This window comes from Bacillus rossius (assembly GCF_032445375.1).
Source record: "Bacillus rossius redtenbacheri isolate Brsri chromosome 4 unlocalized genomic scaffold, Brsri_v3 Brsri_v3_scf4_1, whole genome shotgun sequence".
Classification (NCBI taxonomy): Eukaryota; Metazoa; Arthropoda; class Insecta; order Phasmatodea; family Bacillidae; genus Bacillus; species Bacillus rossius.
In genome coordinates, this window is record NW_026962010.1 from 25,131,547 (window position 1) to 25,155,592 (window position 24,046).

A 24,046-nucleotide genomic window follows, 5' to 3' on the forward strand; every position below is an offset into this window, starting at 1 on the left:
CTGGGCGCTGCGGCCGTATAATTATCATATAATTATTTTCTTAAACTATTCGGCTGGCTGGCAGCCTGGCGGGAAACGACTAAAGTCGCCCCCAAAACAACCAGTGCCACCAAATCCAAATGTGGACAAAATGTCCAAGCTCCCACCCATTTGCATAGTAGCCTTTCTACTCTGTCCAACTATTCTTCCAGAACCATCCTTCTGTTTCCTGTAACCAACCTGCTTGTAATTAATGTGACGCCATCCCCGCTACCTCCTATGATTTTTACGTGATTTTTGCTTGGGTTCGAGATCTCAGGGAGGGTTCGGCCTTGCGGCTAGAGGTAGGGGTTAATGCAGTAGGGCCCCTCGAGCTGTTATGGCCACTCGGGACGCCTGAAGAAGAACACAAAGTTTCTAGAGAATAGTTGATGAATTTATTACGGCACAGCCCTTTACATGGTGCTGCCCGTTCTGGCCGTAACGGTTTTACCGACGCGACTAGTCACACGCGCAGCTCACTTCCTCAGTGGAGGCTCACGATTTTAATGCGCGTGAGGGGCGGACTTGTACACGTGATGCGGCGTTACAAAATACACTCTAACATGACCAACGATATCTTGACGAACAAAACACTTCACTAATACCTAACACTTAATATACTGGGCTAGTGGCACGTAGGCCCGTGTCTCCGGCGACTCTACGTGATACCTAGATGTGTCCCAGGTACTGATTCGTTAGTACGTTCGGTGGCACGTGTCGCCTTCTGGCTGCCCCGTGCGGGCCAAAACTAAGTAGCCGGCAAGCTAAGTTGGGGCGTGAAGCGCCGACGTAAAGTCTCGTAGACTCCCCACAGTACTCACGTATTATGTAGAACACTCATCTTGGAGCACTGATTTAATTAAGTGAAATACCTCATGGTAGATTGAGGCCGGCCGCGGAACTGTACGTAAACGATTATGAAAATATTATACTATTGAAATTGCATGTCGGTGAAAGCAAAGGTTGATGGTTCCGCATTGCGCGCAGGATGCCGGCCTGTCGGAGCTCCTGAAGGACACTGCCGGTGTCGCCGCGCGCGACCCCTCTCCCCCGCCAGCCCTCTCGCGGAAACGTGTGAATTTCGCGGGAAACTGAACCGGACAGGTTCGGGACAAAGCGCACAGTGAAACATGATTTTGAAAGGACTGAAATATTAATTGATGAAAAATAATGTTTAATAAAAACCTGTGGAAATATATACATAAATTAATTTGTTGTAGTGCGGCGGAGGGATATGCCACACCCGGCCGGATCCTTCCGCTGGCGTAGCACTCGTTGCCTGACGTTCGCCTCGTCGCACGAACTACACTTTGCTGCGCGCACGAGCGCGTTCGGTGCATACGCCTTTGCGTGACGTTGATGAGGCATAGCGGTCTATGCGACATAGAGGAGCATTGGCGGTCGGCGTCAAATGCATGAAATTTGCATCCCGCATGTCAGTGCCCAGGGTTTTCCCTGTGTCTATGCAGGTTTTACCTGGGCCCAACTTATCTAGTTTTAACTTAGAATAGTCAGTGAGGGGAGTTAGTCATGGCTAAAACTTTGCCATGGCTTGCCAATCCCCTCCTACCACATGATGCATGCTTCCTCTCCTGCATGGTTCATAACCTGCATGCTTAGAGCGTATAGGCTTCGGCCTGAGACGCTCTTAGAGTCTTCCCTACCCAGAACCCTCCCAAATACACTTAGTAATTAGTTAGGTTAGGAAAAAAAACTACGTAAAAAATAAGGTTAGTCTAATACAGTAAGTACTTATAACTTATGTATATTTAAAGAGAATTATAATACAATGAAATATCACTGCATGTTTTGATTAGCCAATTTGACCAGCCATGTTTACATTGCGTCTTTAGAAAAAAATCTGAAGTTGCACGAACGTGGGAAATTCGTGCAGGGTACTGAAACTACGTGAAATGTAGGCTTCCCCAGAGGGTCACGTGGGCCAATCCATCCATATTACTGTTCTGTGGGCCAATCTTTGATCAGTGTCTATGCTCCTTGCGTAGGACTCAGGTTAGGACATTGCTATTGTAGACGGCCCTTTAACAGACGTATTTTTCAGTGAGCCGACCTCCGTAGCGTAGTCGGATGCACACCGGCTTACGGTGCGAGGGGTCCTGGGTTCGAGTCCCGGGTAAGGCATGGGTGTACCATACATATTCTGATATTTGAAAACTAGTTGAAATTGAGATTCACACTGAAAATAATGACCCTTTGGCTGTTGGCGAAAAGCTGTAGGCCACAATAAAAAAAAAAAAAAGTATTTTTCAGTGAGTTCGGAAACAACCCTTCTTGACATGTGTGTGATTGTATTTCAAAATATACAAGCTACACAAAATACTAAGCTTTATTGAATGTATACAAGCTTAAAGTATGAGCGTGTGCACGGTGAATGTGTGTAAAGATATATGTTACCGACTTCTTAATGCGCATGCACACACATTGTGTGTTACGAACTTCAAATTTGTTAACGTTATCTTTTTGACAGAATGCAGTCTGGCACAGAGCAAAAACAAAACATTTTCGTCAGCTGTTTCTGATTCAATTGACGTTTTTGCTGAAAAACTCGTACAAGATAAGGTAAAAAAGTGGCAATACTATAAGTTGCAGCGAAATATACAAATGCCACTGTGCAGAAATACCAATTTAAATTGTGGCACACAAGATCATTTATGCATGAGTGATGAAATGTTAAACGTGGACTCTTTGGTGAATTCCGATCAGGAAACTTGTAAACGCTTTATATTAACAGCACTTAAGGATGGTCGTCATAGAAGTGTTATTGAACTGTTGCAAGTGTTGTGTGACAGAAAACGGGCCCTTCCCTCTGAGTGTCTACTTGAAGCGGTTAGTTCGTTTTCTAGACTAGGTCTTATTGAGGGTGTAAAAGCAGTACAAATGCTGTGTAAGGAAACAAATGTTTATGAGTATACTATTCAAGGTGGGTATAATCACTATGCAGCAGAAGCAACCTGGACTTGTGGCAATATCCAAGAAGCTCTTTCCATCTTCATCACTGTGTATGAACATAATTGTAACTTGCGCAAGAAAATAAGGTCAATGGCTAAGTTTTTAGTGAAAGATGTGCTGTCAAAACAAGGCGAAGCAGCTCTCGTGCTGGTAACGAGATTCGCCTTGACGCTGGCCAGTGAGCACCAGGACTACCATGTCCTGATGGTCCTGTGGCAGTGCTGCTTCCTCAGTAACTGGTTTGCAGACCAGCGGTTGGCAGCCACGCTGTTGAACAAGCACCCAGAACTTCAAAGCAAAGTGGAAGAAGGTGCTTTGGAAATGGCATTTATATCGTTGAAAAGAAATCACGTTGAAGTTGTTCATCGTTTATTGGAGGTGCTCTTGCTGCATGAAATGAGAACAGCCTACAGTCAGGTTTTGAAAGCCTTGTTCGATTATAAATGTAAGTTTACAATTCCACTATGTGAGGAAAATAGCTACAAGGTTGTATTTATTGAGCTTCCACAGATTGCATTAAGCTCTGATGGTACTGGCTAGTAGCAAACCAAACCATTTGAGAGTAATATTTGGACATCGCAGCTTTTTAGATAGGAAAGAAAAAATCTGAAAACATTGTTTTTGTACACTCACACATCCTTAAATTTACCCTGAAGGGATGGTTTTTTAATTCCTACTGGTTCGTGAAAAATAACAGTTCAAAACTTGCATTATAATACTTGTGTTATCACACTGCTACCACCATTCTTGTTTACCCACGATAATGCATCTCTTTGTTTAACAAAACTATAGCCAACTACGGAGAAGAAAAAAATAGGCTAATTATTTTGTTTCACATATAAAAGTTTATCCATGGATCCTGAAGGTTTGATCGCAATGGCATGATTCTGAAGGCTTTATCCTGTGGTTGGTACATGATGCTTGCTGTTTTGATTCATTATATTGAAAGATCCTGTATAAAAAAAATTGTCATATTAGAATTATGATTGTAAGTCAATTAAAAAGTATTTTTTTTTAACCTACAATCATCATTCTTTCTTATTTCACAAGTTTTTCTATGTGCAGGATCTTCCAACGTACTGAACTAAAACAGCAAGCATGTAATACAGGATCAAACCAACAGGATCATGCCATCAGGATCTTTCGAAATACCTACTGAATTAAAACAGCAAGCATATGTAATAGAGGATAAAACCAACAGGATACCTGAAACACCAGCCATATCAAACACAGAATTTATGCTGGCTGTCAAAGAGTTCCTTGGAAAGACTGCAAAATTAAATGTATCAGCTACTTAAGTGCACAGCACGTATTCCTCATAGAAAATGAACGATGTTAACAATTGTGTCCAAATTTTTGCTTCCCATTAGACTTGGCCGTTACATCATGACTCAAAATAGTAGGTACTTTAAATGCTATGTAACAAAACAAACATTTCATAATACAATTACGTATTCTAATAAAACAACAAACATAAAATATATAAGCCTTAAAAGTTCTTTACTATCGCAATACAGTCATTATTTAAATGAATTTCATTATTACGACACCACCTACATTGACTTAAGTTCTCGAAAAAATAAAAATCATAAAGATTTTTTCCATAATTATATTCTCTAGCTTAAAATCATTCCTTCAAGGAAGAAATTTCCTTGTATAGGATATAACTAATGTTTTATCTTTATTAAGAGAACCAAATTAGTGTTACACCAATTAGAAAATGTTTGTACAGTTTTTCCCTAAAATGAATACTTTTCATATATTTATCACACTCTGCATTATTTCTAAGAATTGTACATTAAATATGGTGTCAGAGTTTTGTTTTATAAGTTTATTACAACAGGAGAACACATGAATTTGCTCGTTACCGAGATTAGATGTTAAACATCACTAGGGAGTACTGAGAGACTAGCTCAAGTTAATAACGCACTGTAGTGGAGTGCTCTGGACTGCGTGTGTTTCCCAGATGACCAGCGTGACGTGCGGGCGTGCAGAGACATCGTGCGGTGCTGCATGCACCTGGGCGTGCCCCTCACGCCAGGCCAGCAGCACAAGTTCATCCTCTTGGTCGTTGACACACCCCACGCCCCTGCGAGGAAGCAGCCTGACGAGACGCGGCAGAGACCTCCGGAGTTCACGCTCAAGTTCTAGTCGGCGGGAGCCTTCTGGAGCGATGTCATAGCCAAGAGGTTTGTTTCAGTATTCCTCCTGTGTTACCTTTGTGAAGTCATTTGATACCTGCACGATGTGCTGGAAGCATTTGTTTTTTTCTTGTGGTTGGTTCAATTGATAATCATGTTTTCTCCCAATGCACTACTTACAAATTTCCTAACCTAGATTCCTAAACTGTTTACTTGGTTTTCAACCACTTCCCTTATATCATTAATCAGTCAATCAATAAAGAATATTCTTTTCATTTTTGTACACACTACAAATTTCTATTAGTCAAAACCAACCAGTGTCCTGAACCAAGATGGATTAAAACAGCAAAAGGGAGTAAGGAAGTGGTACTTGTGTTCCAGCATTTAAATACCAAGGAGCAAAAGGGGAACATATTTACTTTTCCTGAAAAATTTAATTTTTGGACTGTGGTTGATTTTGCCTAGAGACCTTCAGATGTAAGAATTTATTTGCAGCATATTTCACTTTGTTACACTCCAAAGACCACCGGACTAGCTCAGATATTTTACGTTTTGGTCTTCGAAGGGTAACTCACAAGGTACACTTGCATGGATTCTGAAAAAGTGAGGTTATGTTTCCCTCAGAATATTAGTTATGGGTGATGTTGAATTTAAATGATGTCTCTCGTACACAAAATGTTTTTCACTGATAATTTATTTATACCTTACGAATCCACGAGATATTTGCCGCCATCTTGCGACAACATTTACAAGTTGAAACAGTATTTTCCTTACTCACAAACAAGCTTCATTAATTTGAGTCACACGCTGACTGGCCGAAAATTGAATATTAAAACAGTTCAAAGTTAAGTCCCGCAGTTGCACTCAACTTTCGGTACAATGCCGAAGGACAATGTCCTCGGAAACAGTGACAAACTTTGGTCAGTCCTGTTTTGGCGATTACCGACGACTGTAGTCAAAAAATTCTAATTGTGTCCAAAAAACGAAAATAAGGTAGATTATAAATCGGTGACGCCCGGACCACAGCCACGAAATTTACTCGTTACATCTTCATAATTAAGTTGTGAGCCACCTACTCAACTAACCACCTCCTCAGTCGCTGTTCAGTAGATGACTAAAGAACCAAAACGATACACTGGTCTCAGGAGAGACCAAGGATTGCACCGTGACGTAACTTTCGGCCAATCGCAGCACAGATTACAACACATGAAAAAACCCTGTACACATATAACTCGGGGCTTCCCTTGATCTGTCTCTTTTCAATTTCACATCAAAATCGGGGACTCCCAGAATATTTTCTCACGCTAGTTGCTCTGTCTCTCTCTTACACAGGATGCATCAATATCGTTTTATCGCCTCGGCGTCACTGTGTCGACGCACGCCTTTCTTTCTCACTCTAACTGGCACGCAACTGGCTCACATGATTTCATCATCCCACGGACAAAATTACACAAGAAAAATACGTTACAGTGCATTTGCACATATAATTAAAATATTTAAATCTTAAAAAACCATTTTAAAACACATAAAAATGTAATTATTTAAGTAGAATTCAGTAAATTTACAGTTACTTGGCTGTTTCATAATCAAGCAAATAGGCTTAAACAATACACAAATATTAGAAACGGGTATTAATTGAGAGAGTACATTAATAAAACATAAGCAAACACAAATATTAACATGGAAAACAATTATAAACTGTAAAATATCATGAAAGTTATTTGAAAAGATTCATTGTAAGTTTCAATAATTTACCACATGTACCATAGTTAGGTTATGCCTGAAAATTATTTAAACAACTTATACTATACTGTATTACTGTTAAAACATATTATTCATAAAAACTTAAAGAAAAATTGGGGAAGGCACTGTCCTGCAATGCTACAACTTCTACAATTTATTGCTTCTTTAATTCAGTTATGTGAGACTGTTATCATTCCAATTTTGATTCAAGTTCATAATAATTAAAAAAATTAATTCTCATTTTCATAAGTCCCCTGTTCCATTTTTTTTTAGCCAATATATAATAAAAAAGAGTTTCCATGTCTTGTCTCTATGAGTCGTGGAAGAGTGTTATGCTTGTAGACTTTCATAGTGAATCATGGATACATCATCAAATATCTTACACTTGGTAACATCTACATATCACCTCAAACACCCAAAATATATATGCTATGTATTTTAAGGCACTTGAAGACAAATTTTATAATTATCAAGATGATATTTTAATAGTGGTGACTTTAATGTGCTTGGGTGTGGATTGGCTCAATAACCATACTATGAACATATTCCATTGCTATATCAAGTCCAAGGCTCAATCTCTACTTAATTTTGCCATCAGCATGAACCTAAATCAGTGTAATAATAATAATTAGAGACACGGAAATTTCGCGAATCGCGATATCGCGAAATAACACCGCAATTTACCTTAATTCACGACAAAACACCGAAATCGCACAGCATCGAGAAATAAAACTGATAATAATGAATTAGACCACCTATGCAAGACATCGCGAAAAACAAGTAAACACGACGTTGACGGCACATCGCCATTTTTCTAAGTTTCAACATGGCCGCTTTGTAGTAATGAAAGTAAATAATGATTTACAGTATTCCCGTCACGTAATCATTACAATTTGAAACGAAAGCAGTAATTGCAATCATAAACTAATTAAAAAGAGAAAAATGTACCTGAGCATCAACACAAAGTTAATAAAAAATACCGGCGATGTTTTCAACACAATATAGCTGCCATGATTTTCAACCCGCTGTATTTACACATTAATCTTGTAGAGAAATATAAAATTTTAATTCTTCCTTTCATGTTGAACAGTTAACAACCTCATGCTTTCAACTACGTTTGACTGGCTTGGCAACCTACTCGTTAGAGCTGTAGGTGTAGCAAACCGCATGTATTCGGTACTGACTAGAGCTGTAGCAAACCGTATGTATTCGTTACTGAGTAACGGGTGCGGCATCTAGTAACGAGTAACGAAACGTTACACACGAATGCATTTCGTTACTCGCATCTTTCGTATGTTTCACGCATGCGCGCGTGTATTCGTTACAAAGAACGATGTTTGTTTATTAATAAAAGTATAATTTGGAAATTCGTCGTCCAAGTTTTTTACTGTTTATTAAAGGTATTGTGTGTGTAGACAAAGTTTTAGATTCGAACAGAAACAACGTAAGAAAGTATTTTTTTACAAATTATAAATATGTATGTTTTTGTTTTTTATAATCGCGTATTTTCACGTTTTATGTTCTTATCTTAAAAGATATATTATCATAAAGCCGCTCTAATGAGAGTTAATTGTTTCTTGGTTAACAAAAGCGGTTAATTATCAAATATTTTTAATTGTTTATATTCGATTTATTTTTATTTACGCGACGCCATACTGTACGCGTACGAAATACGACTCGTTTCGATGCTGTTACATAACAAAGCATGTGCCATGTCATGCGGTATCAGAAGTAACGAGTAACGATACGAAAGTAACGAGTACTAATTGTTATAGTAACGAATACATACGGGTACACATTTTTTCGTTACTTTTACACCTCTAGTACTGACTGAGTAACGGGTGCGCCATCTAGTATCGAGTAACGAAACGTTACACACGGCTGGATTTCGTTACTCGCATTTTTCGTATGTTTCACGCATGCGCGCGCGTATTCGTTACAAATAACGATGTTTGTTTATTAATAAAAGTATGATTTGGAAATTCGTCGTCCAAGTTTTTTTACTGTTTATTAAAGGTATTGTGTGTGTAGACAAAGTTTTAGATTCGAACAGAAACAACGTAAGAAAGTATTTTTTACAAATTATAAATATGTATGTCTTTGTTTTTTATAATCGCGTATTTTCACGGTTTATGTTCTTATCTTAAAAGATATATTATAATAAAGCCGCTCTAATGAGAGTTAATTGTTTCTTGGTTAACAAAAGCTGTTAATTATCAAATATTTTTAATTGTTTATATTCGATTTATTTTTATTTACGCGACGTCATACTGTACGCGTACGAAATACGACTCGATTCGATGCTATGTACCATGTCATGCGGTATCAGAAGTAACGAGTAACGATACGAAAGTAACGAGTACTAATTGTTATAGTAACGAATACATACGGGTACACATTTTTTCGTTACTTTTACACCTCTAGTTGAGACATGCCGTGCCGAGGCAGCGCGCTAGGCGACACCGGGCCGTGCCGAGGCAGCGCGCTAGGCGACACCGGGCCGTGCCGAGGCAGCACGCTAGGCGGCACCGGGCCGTGCCGAGCTGTTTCAAGCCTACAATTTTTATTTGCCAATAGTGTTGACTTTAGAGTGCAGTATACGAGTATACGCCGTGCCACTATTATTTAGCCAAGCAAAACTTGTTGGTCATAAAACCATTCTCAAAAGTTAAAGTAAACATGAAAAACCAAAACAGCGAAATAAAACCGAAATTTGATTTTTTCAAAACGAAATTTAAGGAAAAATAAAACCATTTTTACGGGACTCTAGTAATAATATACAACCTTTCAATTCTGTACTCGACTTGTGTTACACTAATCTATCTGAATGTGTGGTCTTAAAAGCAGAAGATGCATTAGTTAAGATCTGCCACATCTGACTCTTGATATTAAAATTACCATGGAAATTTATTCAACCACAAATGACCCTTCCACTTATACAAATTATAAAAATGAATGGTAATTATTTAGGTTTACATAATGCCATAAAAGATAATGACGGGTCTGATTTCTGTATGTGTACATTCTACATGTATAAACCTCTGGGCTGATGAATTAACCAAGTGTTTATGTGACAATTCAAATACTTTTATCCCAGTTTCGACTGCCCGTGCTTCCACATTCCCCCCTGGTTCTGCAAGGGCCTATTCAAGCTTTGAAATTAAAAAAAAAACTCATAAATTATTTAAAAGAAATAATGGTATGTTGTATTACACACATTTTTCTTATTACTGCTAAAAAGTAAAAATAAATAAATCAAAAGAGACAAAATAATTTGGTCACGTAAGATAAACAATAGCATCAAGAAAACTCCAAAAAAGTTTTGGCCAAATGTCAAAATAATGATGAATGGTTATCAACAAAATTCATCTTTAAATGTTGATAGGTTGTCTCAGAAGATCCCATTTTTAATTTCAAATTGTTATGCTAACAATTTTTTAGTATATATGTATCACTGAATGTCATGCCTCCCAGTGCTACTGTGAATACCACCCTAAATTCAACTCCAATGTCTTTCATTTCTGAGAGGCTAGTACTATGGGACATTAAATCCCAGAAACCTACCAAATCTACAGGACCTGAGGGTATACCCAATTTTATACTAAAAGAATGTTCTCTGCATATCATGCCTCTGTTACAGCATGTATTTAATAGTAGCTTGAGTACAGAAGTCTCCCTTTATAAAGGAAAAATAGCTAACGTTATCCCGATTCATATGAAAGGCAGTAAACTACAAGTTAGCAATTATAGGCCCATATCTCACCTTAATGGTTTTGCAAAAAATGTTTGAAAAAAAAATAGTGTTTAGACATCTGTATTTCCACCTTAAAAATAGATTATCTAAACATCGACATGGTTTTGGATTTGGGATGTCAACTACCACAAATTTACTTACTTTTATAAACCCTAGATGCTGAAGTAACTAATAGGGGTCAATTTGATGCTTGCTACTGTGACCTTGCCAAGGCATTTGATACTGTGAACCACTCAGTATTTATTCAGAAGCTTACAAGATTTGATGTGTGTTATAAATATTTAGGTTGGCTTTCTAATTATCTTACAGATTTTTTGTTTCAATTAATAACCTTGAACTTCTCTTTACACCAAGTTCCCTCTGGTGTCCCTCAAGGAGGTACTCTATCAACTATCACCTTTATTATTTAACATCTCTATTCATGACATTACTCAGGTTCTAAATTACTAAATTTGCTGATGATTTAAAAATCTTTAGAAAGATAACTTCTGAAAATGATTGTCAGCTACTTCAGCATGACATTTCTGAAATCTCTAAATGGTGTTAACACTAATTTGGTTACTCTTAATAAAGATAAAACATTAGTTATATCATATCCTATACAAGGAAATTTCTTCCTTGAGGGAAGGATTTTAAGCTAGAGAATATAATTATAGAAAAAATCTTTATGTATTAAAGATCTAGGCATTACACTTGACTCTAAATTATATTTCCATAAACATATGGTATCTAGCTCTCACAGAACCCTAGCTTTGATCAAATACATTACGTACCTTGCATCATTACTTACACTTTACTTTTCGTTAATTAGAACCAAACTAGAATATGTTCCGTAATTTGGAATAACATCAACTCTTCCAACAGTGACTAAGTTCAAAATATACAAACTATAATTCTTAAAATTATAAATAAAAGCATCTTTTAAAACCTTTCCTACCACCGTTAATCAAACGCAGATAACTATTTTTTTTCCGCAGCTGCTATAGTTCCAAAATATGCTGTAATTATTTACTTAATAACACTGGGCTCAGAATGACTAAATATAAGTCGATCACAGGCATTGCTCTGTTCTCTTAGCAATATTAATGATATAATATACATATTGGTTAACAATTTCAATGATGTAGATAAATATGCTAATCTTTTTGACAGCTAAATAGACATTAAAGGTTATGTGCTAGTGTACAATAATTTCAATTCTCCAATAAATCTTTGTCTAAATTGAAATATATACATATTTTTGTATAAATGTTTACAACTTACCTCCATGTGGTATTAAATATTAAGCTAGTTGTCTTGTAATTTTCTTTTGTTATTTTGTTATAATTCTTGTTCATATTTCCGATTATTGTTCATATTCAATTTCTGATGGTATATTATTTGTTGATATTTGTAACTGTAATTGTTTGTTCTTGTCTTCAAATGTGTTGTACTTTGTGCCTTTTTTTGTATTTGCTGTTAGTCTCTGCATGTATGCAGTGACTGCTAGTGTCAGTTGGCTATCTGCTGGTGGTGCCTACCTGTTAGTTTTCTCCTTGCAGGTGGTGCCTACCTAGGATCAGCATTTTACATGCCTTTTGGGTCTACACTGCCTGTGTACCGTGGTTTTTGTATGTCATGCCCACCTAAAAAGTTTCTAACGGTTGTTATGTATGATACAAATTTAAATACGTAAATCAATAAAAGTCACCTAGTTCAGAACATAACGTGAGTGTAATTTAGTTTAATCTTAATATGATAAAATAGCAAAACAATCATCAAAATTGAAGTTACAGATTTGCTTAAAAATGTTTTCTTTGGGAGATTCTGTACCCAAGCTCCCAGTATGGCTTCTTTCCCAAATATGTATTGGAGTCGCCACTGATGTTCACCCTCTGAGATAGTGATTTGTGACAATTTATTTGATTCTGTGTACTTCACTTCTTCCTGTGCTCTGCTCAGTATTCTTTCTACTAAACATGTCTTAAGATGTGCCTGCTGTCCATTGAGTTGCTGTGGTGTTGACGTAAAGTGGGTGGCTTTTGATTACTGTAGTTCCTAGAGAAATTGTGTGGTTAAAACTATTTGTTTAGTAGCAGAGTGGAATAGTTTTATATTTAATTTCTGCCGTGTGGTACTAACACCAGAGGTGTAACTCTCGCATTGGCAAACAGGTGGGATTTGTTGCATCATCTGAAAAATACATATCCTATGCATTTAAATCAGAATTCCAAGAGTAAACGCAATATAGAAATGAAATGTGTTCTCGAAAATTTTACAAAGCATTAGTTGTACAGCAAATCATAAATAAAATCTAATGACAATCTTCTTGAGTTGAATTACTTACACAAAGTGAAATTAAATGTAGTTCATAGTTTTGGAAATTTGCACATTTGTTCAGCCACTAACAGGGTTGGCACCAGTGAATTATTTTGCATTTAACGGTTCAATTACCATTGTTTTTTCTCTGTCTATAACCTTCAGCATTTTGCAGATGCTGTTCTGAAGGTGTGCCCTATATAAATTGTATTAAAACACATTTCTTCTTTTAGATGGACACTATTTGGCAAACACGTTAGTAATTGGGTAAGGTATCAAGGGATACACATTGCTGCCAGTAGCATGAACAGAATCTCCTCTGCAATATCAATATCAGTATGCAACTAGAGCCATAAAAGGGTTATATTATGGGTTTCAACATAAGTATGAGATAGCCTCCACCCAAACGCTCAGTTGCTCATCAGAACTGACAAGTCGGGAACTGCACCTGACGAAACGACAGGGCACCAGTCTGACGTGATGGACTGTCCGACCAGACGGACCGAGTGTCGGGTGCCGGCCATGTACTTGCTCAGTGTAAGAGAAGCCTACGTGAAGGTAGGGCAGTCAATAAAAATATCGGTTGATAAACAATAATTAATGCATTTCTCAACCAATTTTGTTTTTCTGTACATCGTTATGATGGTCGTCTTGGAAAGCCTCATTGATGCACGCCGAGGTCTTGGACGGTCCAGGGGTCTCTGTGACTGCGAGTTCCATGTCCTCTGTCCCCCTCTTGGTCAGCCAGTACATGGCCCTGGAAGCACAACACGACAGCCAGCTGTTGCAGCTCTTCATTACAGAAAGCAGAAAAAAAAAAGAAACAAGAGACAGAAGATTCTCATCCTTTGAATGAGTGAATAATTTCATAGACATTATCATTGGAGACATGGGTGATGAGATGAGAATGGAGCACTGACAGAATGCATGGGTGAAGGGGCTACCTGCTCACTGCACTATAGTAATCGAACTCTGATTGGCTTGGGGGAGTGGCCCTGCCTCATTCTTTGAGGTCTACTTTAACTATTCAGATGGAACTATTTTGAATGGTTATCTGAAACACGCGGCAGGGTGAGGGTCTCGCGGTACTCACAGGAACATAAGTGCCGCAGGGACGACGAGTGCTGCGCCCAGCAGGTAGACGGCCCCTGGCATGACCTTGAGCGTGGATGCGTACACCAGACTGTACATTGGACTGTAGATGAGAGGTGCAGTCATCTCGCACACTCCGAACAGCGAGTTCACCTTCCCTGCAACACCCGTCCTTCATCCAGTCGTGTCCCCACACTACACACCACGCGCGACAGGCCCGGGAACACTGTGTATCATGACTGTGTGTGTATGACAACAGATACGTATCACATTCACACACACACATTCGTGGCATTAATCATCCCAGATTTGGGCTTAATAAACTGGGATGTGACCATGAGGAGTTTTGAGAAACTAATGAAACATTTTCTTTATACAGGTGAAGAATGAAAAATATTATATTACCAACACAGGCAAAAATAAATATTGTTACAAAATTAGAAAGGGAACACAAGATTCAAAAAGAATAGCCCAATTAAAATTTTTTCCATATGTTGACTGCACAAAATTTTCAATCATCTCTTAATTTTTAAACACACTAATATCCATCTACCAAATGTCATAACATAATTAATTGAGTAAATTCAGATGCCTCTAATCTTGTATGTCTGCACACCATTGTTCCCACTACACCTATCCCTCACTTAGCACAACTAATTTGTTCCTAAAAATGTTCATGTTATTCAAAATCACGTATTCTGAAGCATTAGTTTCCATAAATAGCAAGGCTAATTTATTTAATGTGTTCCAAAATTGAGTAGGAAAATATACTTTATGTAATATAAATGTGTTGAATAACACTCAACTATAAAAATGTCACACCATTTATCTTTATATGCCCCCATCGCACCTTGTATGACAAATACGACACAGCATAACGGGATATAGGTAGTTTTTGACTTTGTCAGTCGGCTGGCTGACTTGCCCGCCCGGGCGTGATCTTTAACTCACGTCACGCACCTTTCCAAACCATCCTTTACTGACAGTGAAAATAATATTAATGTCCGGATAATTGCATTTTAATTTATCAAAAATTAAAGTGCTTATTCGAGTATCACCACCTGGTTCACACCAATCCTGTCAGGCCAATGATTATTTTTTTTTCATTGCAACATTCATTTAACAACCTTTAGCATGTGAATCATCTGTTTATTTCTGTTCCGGTATCTAATGTCAACTATATTTCCGCTAGTACAACCAACAGCATCAGAATTATGTATATAAACATTTGGTAAGAGTCCTTATTTCGTACGATTATGCGCACAGTTGACTTGCTTAAAACTAAAGTGTGACCAAAATAAGTGTGGCCTTCATGACAACCTGCGTGCCGTAATACTTCTAGTTTTGTCTCAAATACTGGAACACAATGCATTATGAGTGATCAAGCACGTACAGTTACAGACAGCTGAATGGACAGATGTTGCTTTTGTAGGAGTGAATTCCCTGCCACTGGCTAGACTGAGTTCATGGCCCGGTTTGTGGCCAGGCGACAACGGTACAGCACGGCGGCATACGCGCGGACGTTAAAACATTTGGTCCTTTATACACTCCATAGCCGTAATTTAACTTGCCATAGCTGATGTTTGGCTAACTGTATCCCACGGAACATCTGTTGTTTACTGAGTTGAAACAGACTTCGTGGCGTCGTGCTCTACTATTTTTTTTTTTGTCTGCCGAGATTTTGTGCTAACTGAAATTTACAGATGTGCTATTCAAGACTGGGGTAGTAAAATTCACATTGCGTTAAATGACTATGCGCAATCTGAAAACGTGCTAAGTGAGGTATAGGTGTACTCACTCACACTGCAACACTTCCTTGCCTCGTCTGTATCACCTCGGGTCCTCAAAGTCGCTCGTCACCAGAACTCGCCCGCTTGCTGCAGAAGAGCTCTCGAGACTCCCTCGCTGGTATCGCTACCTAACAGACTCTTCCTCGCTCGCAGAGGCTCCCTACTCGCTTGGACTCTCCCACCATGCCGACGATCCTTGCTCAGACGGAGCTCTCCTCACCCCGAATCCAGCGTGTCTCGCGTGTGCACGTCATTCACCTCGCCCGCACACTTCACTCCTCAATTCCTCGGCCATTGTCGGCCAGGCCTTACATACCCACTGCAAGAGCCTGCCAAAATCTCTGGTAGGCCCCGTTGCACAACGAGGGCGACGGCTGGCACTTTCAGACCCCTGGGCAGCAGACTTACACACGTGCCAGGTAAAGGGGGGGTTAGCAGGCCGCACCTCCCAGCTGTCACCCTTCCAGACGACTTGGCGCTCCATCATCTGCACGTGCAGGGCTAAGTTTCCCAGAACTTGGCGACCGTCTCCTCTTGCCTCGCAAAAATATGTTAACAGCAATGAAATATTGCAATTATGCTTTAGAAAAATTTAAGCGATCACATGGTCTGCTACGGCTGTTGGGTATGAAAGTGCTGTTGAACTTTTCAGTGTCTACTGGCTGAGATGTTGGGATGTGCCTCTCTTTTTCCTACACAAGAGGAAAGACACATGTGCCACATCCCCTCTGCTGCCTGCAGCTTGAGACCTTTCATTCAGTAGCATGTGGCGTGTTAGTGACCTTTTCACCCTGAAAATGTCTCCTCGCGTGGAGAACAAAGTAGATTAGAAGAGATGGAAAATAAGTCTTGTTTCTTGCTGGCAATTGCACACACAAGTAATTATTAATAAATAAATATTAAGAGCTCATAAATCATAAGTGTTGGTTTTAATTTCAAAATAAACATCTATTTTGAACAGTAGTTAATTGGGTACTTTATTGTCGTATTCTTTATGTGATTTCTGACAAATCTTTCTATGATGTATGGAGAAATTCTTTATCTGTGTAAATCTTGTGACCCACCAATTACTTGCTTGAAACTGGATTTGTGGGATGTTCTGCAAGCACGCAGTTTCATGTGCCCTGCACTGGACACTTCGTAAGAAACACTGCACACATTTGTCTTAGTTCATGAATAAACTCTACCACTATTCCAGTTCTGAAAACTTTCCATGCTTGGGGCAATGAAAAGCACCCTTAATGAATTTGTGTTTTGCAGTTATTCTTTCTTTTTTTCTTTTCAGTCTTGCACATTTTTTTTTTTTTTTTTGAAGAATACTCTTATTCAGTAGCCTGATTCCCATGTTTTGTGTACGCAACCACACACAACTTGAAATATTCTGTGTATTAATTGTACTTTCCCATTTTCACTCACAGAAATTCAAAACTCAGCCAAACACACACAACTACACTTTCAAATCTCACAACTGAGGAATAAACAAGGGTGTGTGGGCACTCGCCATAACAGTTCTTTCAGCGCGCTTCTTCCCCCACGGTGCAGTCAGTAAATAACTCATGGCTCAAGGCCACGGGAATTCCAAGCTGGTCCTTGTTCCTAGCCTGTAAGTTATTTCTTAATGTTCCACTCGCCAGGCTTTGAACAGAACATCAGTTGGACATTTCATTGACAGGGAAAACTCAATTAAAATTATTTATGCTAAACCATGGGTACGTCCATCATGCAAAGGTGAAAATATGATGGTGAATACAGTATGTTTTGTGTGTACGTGCGAAAACAATTCCAGCTTCCCACTGTGCTAATTTAAAAATAAATAACACATAAAAATTACCAGTAAAATGTTTGTCTGTAACTAATGCACTACATACATACCACAGAAGACAGCTTGCTGTTAGGTTCACCCAATCCTTGCATAAACAAGCCAAAAGTTAACAAGAACCCACATGATTGGCTGTAGATGTCATTCTGGGTTAGTGGTGGATCTAAGATTCAATATATTTATATGTTTAAACGGTTAGCAGTCGGGCATCTATGTAGTGTGGTGGCACAGTGATGAGACAATGGGTTCTAACTTAGTCCAACCACCCTGATTCTGGTTTCCTGAAATCACTCCAGGCAAATGCTGAGACAGTTCTTCAAAGTTCATTCAAATTCTAACTAATGGACCGAGAATAATTAAAAATATAAAGTCGAAATTAGTGGAAACTAGCGGCAACAGAACACTATTAAAGATTATTTTTTTCAAATTCTTGCCAATTAGTTGCCTTCATTTAATCTCCTAAACATATTTTTAATATTACTTACAATGTTTTGATGAAGCCTATCAAATAAGAATTTCTTGGGTCTTTTTTCTAAATAATATAATGGGGTTCCATTGAATAGGAAATAAAATATAATGTGTACCATAGTTAACAACGACCAGAACTTTGGAGTTGCGCCACACAAGTTTGTAGAGTTGTTTTAAACGCACCGAGTTCATCCGCAGGCACCAATTTGGAAGCGGATGCTCGCATGGCTATCACTCCGGCTCCGCTCAGCATTTCCACCACTTGTCCTGCACAAACGTACAAGGCTAAGGCTGGGTGCAAGACCTGTGGGAAGTTGGTGCACAACTTGTGAAATCTTACTGTTGGTTTCAGCCAATGAAATTTCACAATGTGTCTGACATCTGTTGGCAGTGTAAGTAACTATATTTACTACCAAATGATTATCCCGTAACATCTTGACCAGCTATTTGTGAACACAGTTTTTCAACATATAAGTAAATAAGGGTTTTATAAAATTTTAGTTAACTATTCTAACCATGAAGTTTTTTTATTTACTATTTTTGAAGGTGACTCATAGGTAATAGCATTAATTAAGTTTTTAAAGCAGGAATTACACCTGAGAATTGTAATTCTCGACAATTTCTTGTCACAATATGATTGATAAATATTAACAGTTCTCTAGTCCCGCCAAAATGGCTTTCTACTGTACTAATTGGTAGTTGCGTCAGGTGTCCGTTAACAGACATTAAATATATTCCATTCCCTTCTATGCTCACGACAGTCCTATGCGCTATTGTGAATCAGTAGGTTGAAAAACATGGCGGTCAAATCTTGTGCGCACGACTTTCTGTTACTGTGAATTTTTCAATTGTGCACGTAGCTTAATTATCATAAGTAAATAAGCTGTATATAACTTTCTGTGTGTGTTGTTTGAAAAGAAAAGACAAGTTGAAGCTGTTTATAAATCACATTACTATAGCCCTATCCAAATGGTTGTATTTTAGCAGCCATTTGACTGTTGTGCATGAGTGCTGTGAAGCTGTAGCTGTCTCGGAAGCTGACCAGATGACAGCAGTGCCTGATACACCATGCTTCAGCGCTCCGGCACTGGGGCCCTGAACTGTCGCCACCTGTGGTCTGGCGGGCTCTGTCCCTGCCTCTACAGCCTCTTACAACCGTAGTTTTGTTTCTTGTTATTGGAAGTGGCTACTGGAACATCATGAAGCAAGGAACAGCAGATCTCAATGAAAGCCTCCAATCACGGATAGAAAACTAGCAATGGTTTGTAAATAACAAAAATGTAGCATTCCTGGACATTGTTTTAAGAATAACCTCTCACAATTCAACTTTGCTTGACCAGTCGCTAATTTTTGTCATGCCTTAAGAGTGTGCTCATATTTATTTTGCTCGAAATCCACAGTTTTTTTTTTTATCCAAGCAATCTGATGCAAACAAGTCTGTTGCCTTATTGACAGACACAATTTATAAATGTTGAAAAAAGACTGTGGAATTTTTGGACTCTAGAAATATCATGTAATTACCATAAGAGAAAAAATAATTTGGGTCTCAATTTCCAGTTAGAAAACCGTACCTTATGGCCAGTGGTAAATTATAAGGAAATTAAACAACAATAATTAATCCTATTGCACCTTAATTATAAATACACCAAAATTTTGGAAGTAATAGAATTATTATTTTAAGTATTTGATTGAGCTTTGCACTGTAAGCTTCATATGGGAATTCTTTGTTTGTGAATCTCATTTTAAATTTATGTTTGAAATATTCCAATGTAGAACAAATGCTTGAAGTAAAGTAAAAAGTATTTTTTGAAAAAAGTTATTTTCCAAACCATTTTTGGTTATCTCTTTAAAAAATGTTCACACAAATTTATTTATTGCTCAAGAATCATAATTCACACAAAATATCACTTACCTTTTATTAGAATTTATCAACACTACATAAATGTTTTTTTCTGTTTCGCACTGTGCACAGCAGGTTGTCTCACCTGCATATAGCATCCAAGGGGCGTAGCTGAAGGCAAACAAAAAGCTCGCTGCAATTTTGCTGATGCATCCAATGAAGCCCACTAGTCCATCGTCCATTTTGAGAACTTTACAGAAAACTGTCATTGCAATCATGGTACCTGACAAAGAAATATGATAGCTCATTAGCACTTTCAACCTTATTACCTTATTACCTTCAGTATAATCTCAAGATTAACATTATGCAATAAAAGTTGTTGTGTGAGTGTATTCTTACCAATTAAGTGAACAACAACGGTGTATGTTGAATACATACTGAAGTCAAACTCATCCCAGTTGAAACGATACCGGGTAAAGAGGTAATTTACAGATGTCTCACCTGTATACGGTATAAAAAAAAAACACACATTACCATTATGCACTATAATACTTTGCATAATAATAATGCATAATATTTTGTAATGAAATTTATATAATGTAAATAAGTATGTTGAAATACATAGAAATAAAGAAGCATCAATATTCATGACTAGAATACTCACCAAACATAGGACCTACTAGAACAATGGACAGAATCATGATCATCAACACTCTCTGTCTTCTGTTCCCATGTCTCTTCTTAAATGCAACCTCGAAGGTTTCCTTGACGTGCTCGATGTTGAAGAAGTCCTGGAGGAAGCCAACGTCCGGAGGCCTGGGTATCGGAGGTTTTGGCTCGCGGACTCGCATCATGCCGTACGTGAAGCCCAGCACGTACAGCACGGAGGAGAGAGAGAACATGCCGTAGAAGCCGATCAGGCGGAAGAGGATCCCGCTGAGCGCCATCCCGAAGGGCATGCCCAGCGACACGAACACGTGCACGACGCCCATGCGGAACGTGCGCATGTGGACGGTGGTGACGTCGCCGATGTAGCTGAACACACCCACGAACATGGTGGTCCAGCCGCCCGTGAGCGCGGGGAACAAGGCCTCCACCACGCCCGCCACCTCCATGGGCAGCTCGTAGAAGAAGTACGTGCAGACGATGAGCCCCACGCTGGTGAGGAACTCCCCCAGGATGGGCAGCATGAGGCACGGCTTCCTGCGCGCACGCCGGTCGCTCCACGACCCGAAGAACAGGATCAGGAGCATGGGGAAGGAGCTGGACAGAGCCATCTTCCACACGGACATCCAGGCCACCAGCTGCTGCACGTGAGTCTCTTCCTCGGAGTAGTTGGCCGTGTGGCGGGCGGTCAGCTCCGAGCACACGTGCTCCCCGTACCCCAGGTTCACCCGGCACGCCTTCTCCAAGTTGAGGTTCTGTGTCGCCAGGCCGGCCAACACGCTCGGCATCACGTAGCACGCGAGGATGGGTTCCACCGTGATGTTGCTCTTCAGGTAGGCGCACTTCTCCCGCACACTCATGAGCTTCCAGTCCGCGGTGCTCTTGGTCTCACCCACGCCCGTCCCCATCGCGTCTGGCACTAGCACGGCACCCGCACACAGTGTGACTGGCAGCCCGTGTTTCCTGGGAATCCCCGGGACAATACTGCGCGTCCAGCTATTCTTGTTTTCCACTCGACCGTGAGCTCATCACACCGACTTGCTAAATGACTTAGCTGACTTAGCTGGAACTGCTTCGTTCTTCCAGTCAGTATTTACTCAACAATTCACTCTCTTCCTCTTATTGCTGTTGCGGTGGTTTAACGTGCCACGTGCTCATCCGTGCGACCGTGCGGAGATTCACGGCCGGTTACGTGTGTGTTTGAGTGAGAGGAAGGGAGATGGGAAAACCTGTTTGGACACATGAAGGTCATGAGCCACTCATCCTCTTACGGGCTGTAATTTCCCAGAGAACGTCCTGTGTGACCTTCACGGGTTGTTAGCCCCCTACAGGCTGCCAGAGAAGCTCTCAACCAGTCTGGGATGCCCAAGGATTCCACATGACATTAACATCCTTTAACACCTTGCGTGATCTAGGTCGGTAACGGTCCGGTACAGGACGTACAGAAAGTAATACAACCATCGCCTAGGTAGTGAGTAATATAGTTTTATATTAGGAAGATGGTCTGTATTTTTGTAGCAAGTAATGGGTTTGTCAATACAGTGGTTTTTGTTGCCTTTTGTTTCATAAATATAATTTAATACAAAGTTTATATTTCAATGATGCCGGCTTATACATGTGGTAAACATTACAACAGTTGCCTGAACAACCTCATTACAATGTGTGGAGCAGGAATGCATATAATTAATCACAAATTCTGGATGAGGCTGTATTTGAGTTCCATGCCAAGGTCACAGGTGACCTACAGTTTACAAATAAAACATTTATCTTTACATATTTTCTTGTATTTTAATACACTGTACAGTATAGACTTAATTTTCAAAACTCCGAATCAGCTGCTTGTAATTGAATTTAAGTGTACTAAATCTAAAATTAAAAGTAGGTACTAATTTGGATGTCTAGAATCAAATAATAGCATTATTTGAATGATAATAGCAGATTTTTTTAAGTATTGGCAATTCATTGTACCTTCATTGATTGCCACATTCATGAAATCTGAAACACAACTTTATAAGCAAAGGAAATGCAAACCATTATTTAAATGAACAAAAATTGGAACGTGAACTGTACAATTTTTTTGCACTGTAATGCACAGCTGGCTGGGTCCGGAGAACAGGGTGGGAGTGTGATGTTCTGCCAGTTAGCTGCGGACAAGGAGTGACAAGTTAGCCAGTCCATTGTATGATGCAACATCCAATTCTGTTTCCCCACAATTCAGGCCTTTTCCTGTGCACAGCATCCCTCAAACGCACTAGTAGGTTTCGTTGTTTACCATCTGACCATGTGGTTCAAATTCCTAATGGACAATGCCTTTGCAGTAAAAAAAAAAACCAATATCACCTTGATCTTTGATCAACTCATGCTTGCCTTTTTTAGACGAGGAGACTCTTCGCCCACCCATTTTGACAACTGCACGTTCGTTTCAACATCATAGCCATAAACCGTCTCATCACTGTCATGATGTTCTTAAGGAAGTTTTCATTGGCATTGGCAGTGACAAGCAGTTCCTGTTTCTGATCCGTCAGTTACCAAACACAGCACGAATTTTGCACTGACACGACACATTTTAAGTTTATCACTCAAAATTTGATAGTATGATCCTACGCTGATGCCCACCTCGTCCGTAACTTCTCGAACAGATAAATGACGATTTCCATGAATCGCAGCACAAACACTCTCTACGTGGTCATCATCTGTTGATGTGGAAAATTGTCCAGGCGATAGTCACCGACTGACATTCTGCCGTGTTAATTCTTAAACCACTCATAGCACTGAATGTGATTCATAGAGTCCTTCCCCTATGCTTAGCTGAGCAATTGAAATGTCTCTGTAATTTTTAGCCAAGTTTATAGCGAAATGTCACACACACATGTTCTTCAAACTCTTTCTTTGTCACTTTGGCACTAATCCGACGAACGAATTGTACACATGCTCACTTCAGCGGCTGTAACCGCCGACTAATGGTCACAGGGAAACGCGGCAAACAGCAGTTTGTGTCTAAACCTACTAATAGGTGCGCTCAGTAGACGCAGTTCAGTTTCTTTTCGAACACACTTCGTATTCAATAATAAAAAAAATGTTAGGCATAGGAAAAGAGAATTTTAAGGAGTTTATTCATTTATTTATTCATGCAAAACCTACATTATGTTGTAATTTTTTTACATGTATATAATTATATATAATTCTGCATGACTGCCTTCTCTACTTGTGTACTTTCTTTATTTTATGAATCAGTTAGTACTTACAATCGCTAATTATATTATTGTTTGTTAATACCTATTATTAACAATGTTGATTATGTGAAAATAAAGTGAATGAATTGCATAAAAAATGTATGTTTGGGCACCAGAATTTACATAACCCAAGAATGCAAATTCAGTATACTGATAAATGTGTGTGATCAGCTACCACTAATTCAATATTTTGAGACATTTAATCAAAATG

The 24,046-nt window shown here is 39.1% G+C and overlaps 2 protein-coding genes across 2 annotated transcripts; one reads left to right on the plus strand and one right to left on the minus strand.

Moving 5' to 3' along the window:
- The first annotated feature begins 2,290 nt into the window (after window positions 1–2,290).
- LOC134541528 (uncharacterized) lies at window positions 2,291–12,332 on the plus strand. The gene is made up of 3 exons (XM_063385038.1): window positions 2,291–3,436; window positions 4,958–5,180; window positions 12,171–12,332. The coding sequence occupies exons 1-2, from the start codon at window positions 2,395–2,397 to the stop codon at window positions 5,140–5,142; spliced, it is 1,227 nt and encodes a 408-aa protein (XP_063241108.1). The 5' UTR covers window positions 2,291–2,394; the 3' UTR covers window positions 5,143–5,180; window positions 12,171–12,332.
- Window positions 12,333–13,514: 1,182 nt separating this feature from the next.
- LOC134541526 (proton-coupled folate transporter-like) lies at window positions 13,515–21,813 on the minus strand. Its single transcript, XM_063385036.1, has 6 exons — window positions 20,601–21,813; window positions 20,336–20,437; window positions 20,082–20,219; window positions 18,280–18,363; window positions 14,021–14,177; window positions 13,515–13,684 (listed from the first exon to the last, which is right to left on the minus strand). The coding sequence occupies exons 1-6, from the start codon at window positions 21,508–21,510 to the stop codon at window positions 13,537–13,539; spliced, it is 1,539 nt and encodes a 512-aa protein (XP_063241106.1). The 5' UTR covers window positions 21,511–21,813; the 3' UTR covers window positions 13,515–13,536.
- Between the last annotated feature and the right edge of the window lie 2,233 nt (window positions 21,814–24,046).